General features: G+C 35.6%; 1 protein-coding gene and 1 pseudogene across 1 annotated transcript; one reads left to right on the plus strand and one right to left on the minus strand.

Annotated features, from left to right (window-relative positions):
* Window positions 1-2,082: 2,082 nt before the first annotated feature.
* Window positions 2,083-3,389, minus strand: LOC138893369 (cytochrome P450 89A9-like). Its single transcript, XM_070177583.1, has one exon. It carries the CDS (start codon window positions 3,362-3,364, stop codon window positions 2,627-2,629), a length of 738 nt encoding a protein of 245 aa, XP_070033684.1. The 5' UTR covers window positions 3,365-3,389; the 3' UTR covers window positions 2,083-2,626.
* A 510-nt stretch (window positions 3,390-3,899) lies between these two features.
* LOC138894970 (uncharacterized) lies at window positions 3,900-5,904 on the plus strand (annotated as a pseudogene).
* The last annotated feature ends 639 nt before the right edge of the window (window positions 5,905-6,543 follow it).

Genomic DNA, 6,543 nt, shown 5'->3' on the forward strand with positions numbered 1-6,543 from the left:
ACAAAAAATGCATAAGATGCTAGAAATAAATTTTAAAATAGCATATTACGCCTCAAAAAGTTATACAAAATCTTATAATAAGTCAAAAATAGCCGAAATTGTAAAAAATACACTTCTAAATGTGATTACATAGTAATCTCTTTTTTTGCATTTTTCAATAAAATAACAATTATAATTTGTTAAATACTCGAGAAAACCAAAAGGACTCACTTTTGACTACTTTATTAATCAAAACAACTAAGGAGTATATTTATGGGCGCATATTAAACTTACCGAAAAATATAAGGATCATTTTTGTTATTTTCTCTCACATTTTAGGTGGGGTTTTAACAAAAAATGTCGAAAGTTATTTTTGTGAAAAGTGGAGCAAAGAAAAATGATTTTTATGTAACAAAAGAAAATATCGACTTTTGTGTAATGCATACAAAGCTGGATGACCACCCATAAAATTTACTCTTTTTTTAGACCAAATGTCTCTTATTATGAATAATAGTTACCTCTAAATTATACATTTATTAATAACAAATGATATTGTTTACAATAATTAAAATTATTTGTGGACAAATATAAATCAAAGGCATGCTAGAAGAGTTATGTTACATATTCTTTTTCTATAAAATGAAAGCTAACTTTTCTCTATGTGACACTTTTATTCCTTTTTTGTTTTTTATATGTATTTTTTTGTACATTTAATTTACATTTTGCATATGTCTTATATTATATTTTAATCATAAATTTTTATATTTTCTATATCAACTAAATTTATAATGATACATGTATGACCGCGCTTGTAACTTAACTAGTTTCTTTAATAGAGCGGAGGTGCCTTTCCTCTCATTTAACTGCTGTTGCTGTACCAAAGCTTCACAGTGAAGCCTTCGCTCTTTCAAAAGTTTCATGTAAACAAGAATTCAATACAAGAAATATGGTTTTCTGGGACACATTTAGTCGCCCCATAAATTGATAGTGGCGACTCGAACTATAAGAAGTCGCCAAGATAAAGCTCTTTTGCGACGATCTTATTTCGTTTATAGGAAAAAAGATAAAATAAAAAAATTACGCTCTCAGAAAAAAGTCTTCTGTCATTTCTTTTTTATTTCTATGTTCTTCCTCCCGTTTTTGTTGGGTTAAGTCTTCCCCCCAATTTTCACCAAAACAACAATAACACCCCTAGCCAAATGCAACCTCTCTTCTTCTTCTTCCTTTGTTTCCCAGCAGCCGACTAGCATTGTATTTAGTAATATAACAACAACCCAGTATAATCCCACTAGTGGGGTATGAGGAGTGTAGTACGTACGCAGACCTTACCTTTACCCTGGAGTAGAGAGGCTGTTTTCGATAGACTCTCGGTTCACTGAGTGTAATGTGTACGCAGACCTTACCTTTGCCCTGGAGGATGTTTACCACTAGAGCAACCCACTCTTGTCATTTGTAATGAGTAATGAACTCGGTAATTTCTGTTTTGTGGCTTTAATGACTACACTCATGTTCGATAATTCCTATTTTTGACAAAACTTAAGTTTTATTTACTATTTTTATTTTTAGTTTGAAAATGCGTGAACTCGTTTGACGATTCATTTGCATTGTTCTGTTGTTACAATACCAGTTTTGATTGATCCTCTTTGCTTGATTAAGCTCTTGAAATCTCGAGCGCAATTTTTTTTCTGCTATAACTTTGTGAAGATTCCCACAGTGCATGAATAGCTGTTTGATAAAATGCCTAAGAGAGAAATTTCCTGGCCATAGGACATCCAATGAATTGGGTCCTCAAGGCAATATGCAATAAGCACGGGTCTAGTGTATGAAGATTGTCATTAGCATAAGTATTAAAGAATTTCAAGTTACGTGCGTGTTTAGGTTGGAAAATGCTGGTTTATGGGATATTCATATCTAAAAAGATTTGACTTTGTTGATATGTACATCACATCATTCCAGAATCAAATCTCAACTTGCATTTTGTTATAACCTATTTCCGCTGCTTTTAAGACTCTACCTCTTGTGCTTTGTTCTCGGTTTTTACTGAGAAGAAGGCAGAAGAATGAAAAATAAAGAACTTGTGTTGTTTGGTGGTGTTAAAGTATATTTACATAAAACCACATCCCTTGTTTTAATTCTTTTTTTACACTCCCCATACTTTGAAATTGTACATACATCTCTAGTTATTTTGTACATAGCTAATACTAGCATTTGGTTATTATAACCATAAGTTACGGGCAGTTATTTAATTCGTCGTTCAATCCAAAGACATACAGATGTTGAAACACCAAAAAGACATCTTCATAATAGTATGAAACAAAATGGTGCTGTATAGAAACATCATTAGCCAAAACACCCTTTCATTTGGTTACCGAATTATGAAATTAAACTGAATGGTACTTGTGGTTTCTATAAGCTCCCCGTACAACACCTGGGACTGATGCGAGCTCGCAATGGATTCTTCATTGTAACGGTGAAATCTGACCCTTCTGTTAGATCAACTTCATCTCCCTCCACAGGCTTCCATTCAAATTGCCAAATCAAATTAGCCACAAAGTACTGTAAATGGAGCATAGCAGAGCCATAGCCTGGGCATATTCTCCTCCCTGCACCAAATGGCATCATCTTGATCTCTCGACTTCCTGTTATATCAAACTCTTGAAGAGTTCCATCTCCATCCACCAAGAATCTCATCGAGCTTATTCCGAAGTGCTCGATGTTGTGCGTCTTTAATTTGCTCTATTTGAAACTCATCGAGCTTATTCCCGAAGCAAATGAGGACAAGGAGACAGAAGATGGCATACTTAAAATGATCAAGTAACATGATCGCTTCCGTGGCAGAATCAGCTGCGGCTGATTCATGAGCAAGAAGGAGCTTTTGAATGAGTATGCCTAGTACCCAAGCTCGGTTCTTGGAGTGGGACTTGATGATGCGAGAGGGATGGAGCATTTCTGAGATGAGGTTTCGACGAAGGAGCCGCCACGTGGGACCATAAGAGCTGGATGCTATTGTCCGCTGGTTAGAGTTGAGAATTTTACTGGTTGTTGAAGCAATTGGCCGATCGGAGCAAATGGCACCTTGCTGAACTAAAGCCTGGTAGGCTAACAAGTGGCTGCTGATGACTATGGATGGAGATGAGTAGCCTATTTTTATGGCGATGATAGGACCATATTTGCGTTTGAGATCTCGAAGCATGAGTTCGAGATCGCGACTAGTTTTTCTTAGCAATGGTAACATCCCAATCACTGGGAAGATAAAGGGACCTGGTGGGAGTTTCTTTGTTTTCTGGAAGAAAAGATTAAAGAGAAGTATGAGGAAGAAAGAGATACAGAATGTGACCACAATGATGAACAAGCTTTCCATTATTCCAGTACTTGTGTTTGTCATCTAAATATTACCAGGACATATGTACTAGAGATAGAGACTTGCTACTTGTGGGTATCAAAGAAAGAAGAGTAGGATGATTAACAGATATTGAAGAAAGGAAAGTAGGAAGAGTAGAATTAAATGTTTCTTTATTATGACTCCCGCGTCCCCTTTCTGTTTGTAATCAAAGTATTTGAACAAGACTGCAAGGGACTAAATGTAACAGGAAATGCCTATATGACATTTTAGTTGCCTTCTGATGACAGCTAGCGTATGGCTAGACTGATTGAAAAATTCTTAAGACTTCTTATTATTAAAAATCTCTATCTTCTCCCACTACTATGGCACGTTACCTTTATAATATTAGTGTTGTATTAAATCTGTTTTAACATGTTAGTTTATACTAGCAGTAATTTTTATGAGATACATGCAGGGAGGTGTGACAAACAAATAAAAAATTACTGTTCTATCTGGATGTGAAGTTGAGCGTGAAAAATCAGTTTTCCCTATAGGAACCAAAATCACTTATTTTGGGGTAAAACAGAGAGACTCTCGTCTTCTTTCTAAAACGTGCAGAGACGTAGGGTATTATATTCCACGGCGACTTGATGAAGTTATTGAAAGAATACAGCTAGAGATATTGCAGATAAAATGCTGATGAACACCACTCTCACATGTAAGCAAACAAAATGGAGACTCTAGCTGATGAGTTGTGGCACTATACAAAACGATTTTTTATTTTTTTAGAAACTCACTGAGCCAATTAATTTGGATTCTCCGGATAGGCCCGTTAAAAGTGTAAAGCATTTCTTGTTGAAGATTTTTTATTTCTAGGACTCGAACTCGAGACATCTAGTTAGAGAGAAAGAATATCAATCATCCCACTTATACCCTTGGATAAATATAGATATCGCAATTTAGTATCAGAAACACACACCGATAGTACTACTTATAAAATAGCAACTTATTTTCAGAGCGAGAAACGACTGCCCAAATCAATCTCACCATTGTTTTCCTCTGTCTTTCATTTCTTTTTCTTTCCAAGAAATGGATTTAAGGAAACTTGTTGGCTTGCTTCTATTAGTTTTCATATCCCATCTGGAGATGCTTTTAAAGAAAATTGCAGTTTCGGTGTTAAGTTTCGTGTGGTTTTCTGATTCTCAAAGATCACCATCGAATAGCAGGAAAATGCAGAGAGTTGTTTCTTCACCAAGAATCAGACTAAAGGATGGAAGATGGCTGGCATACAGAGAAAGAGGAGTCCCAATGGACAAATCCCTTCACAGAATCATCCTTGTCCATGGGATTAACAGCTCCAAAGATAAGGATTTTCTTGCAACCCAAGTATGACTAGCTAACACCCTTTTCAACTTTACTAGTAATACAACATTTTACTTTCCTAATCTTGAAGAATTATCGTCCTAGTCTCCTAAGAATTAAAAGTATGTTTGATGCTCATTTTTTCTCTTTAATTGTTAACATGGTTGTTTTGATATTTCATATTCAGAGAGGGACATCCAATAACAGTTTATTTGTCTCTCCGCTTTTAGCTCCTAAATAATGTTTCCATTAGATTGATCTACTAACTATATTCTTTAGGAAATCCTAGAGGAGATGAGGATATATATGCTACAGTTTGATAGAGCTGGATATGGGGAAAGTGATATAAATCCTAAACGGTCATTAGAAAGTGAAGCTTGTGATATAGAAGAAGTAGCTGATCAAAATTCTATCTAATTTCAGTTTCTGCTGGAAGCTATCCTGCCTGGAATTGCCTCAGACGCATACCACACAGGCTATCAGGCGTGGCTTTTGTTGTTCCAATAATCAACTACAAATGGAACTCCCTTCCTCATGATTTGATCAAGAACGATCATAATAACAAGCTTTGGCGATTAGTAATTTGGCTCGCACGCTATGCTCCTGGGTTACTCTACTCATTTTTTACACAAAAATCGAACAATGTTTTCTCGGGCAATTCTGCATTGTTAAGCAAAAAGGACAGGGAAGTTGCAAAGAATGCAAATAGATCGGAAGTTTTTGACCCGGTAAAGCTCATCATCCACCTCTCTCAAATCAAACATGAGTTTTCGCGAAATGATTATCTTGAAAATTAATTGTCTTAATTAATTTGCAGAAACTTTATCCGAAGCAAAGTGATTTTGAGTCTCTTCTCCAAGACTTCACCTTGGCTTATGGAAAGTGGGACTTTGATCCACTAGAATTTGGTAATCCATTTCCTGATGAAAAAAAAAGCTCAGTTCATATTTGGCAAGGTTATGAGGACAACATAGTACCTTGTCGCTTACAAAGATATGTTTCCAAAAGGCTACCTTGGATTCATTATCATGAAGTTAGTGATGGTGGACATGCGTTGTGGCATGTTGGTCCAATCGGTGAAGCTATCTTGAGGTCCCTTCTGCTTCGTGAACAAGACACATATCGTACAACGCCACAGTGTGGTTGAATGTAATCAAGAATATAGCAAGAAGATTGTTAAGATCATTTAATGAAATTAAATTGCAAGGATCTTTTATTTTTTAATGTGGGTATTTAATTCACTTTTGAGCTTGTTTTCCAATTACAACGCGTACGTTCAGTTTCAGATCTAATGAAGCACATTTACCACCAAAGGATAGTTCTCATAGTACTAACTAAATACCCTCTCTCGATCGAGCTAGTTGCCTTCTTTGATGTTGATGACCCTACTACTTCAATGACTTCTTCCAATTAAACATTCAACAACTCAATATCCCAACAGTTAATATTCATTCATAACAAAAACCTATTAAACATTCAACACAACTAAAGCATGGCATATAGATATAACTAAAGATTAACACCTGGGATCGTCTCAAAACATTGTATGATCTAAACGTCTATTATAGTTAAGCAACTATTGAGGTCAATATATAACAACTGACGGATGGGCCTCACCTAGTTGCATTGCTAGCTCAACTCGAGCTTTAGAATCACAAACATATACAAATTAAGGGTGAGTTTACTGACTCAAGGCGATAACTTTACCACATATGCATCTACTATCACTATAATAAAAGAGGTTTTGGTGACCATTTTAGGTTTCGTGGATCCCTGGATAATTATATTCATGATGTCCCTAATAGTTGTCACGAGAAGTTTTAGTGGCGACTGTGATTAAGTTGCCACAAATATTTACTAAATTAAGTTTGCTGAAACCT

The sequence above is a fragment of the Nicotiana tomentosiformis genome, chromosome 6, assembly GCF_000390325.3.
Source record: "Nicotiana tomentosiformis chromosome 6, ASM39032v3, whole genome shotgun sequence".
In the NCBI taxonomy this organism is placed as follows: Eukaryota; Viridiplantae; Streptophyta; class Magnoliopsida; order Solanales; family Solanaceae; genus Nicotiana; species Nicotiana tomentosiformis.

Excerpts from the sequence above, each read along its gene's own strand:
- LOC138893369 (XM_070177583.1), bottom strand. The coding sequence starts at position 3,364 with ATGACAAACACAAGTACTGGAATAATGGAAAGCTTGTTCATCATTGTG.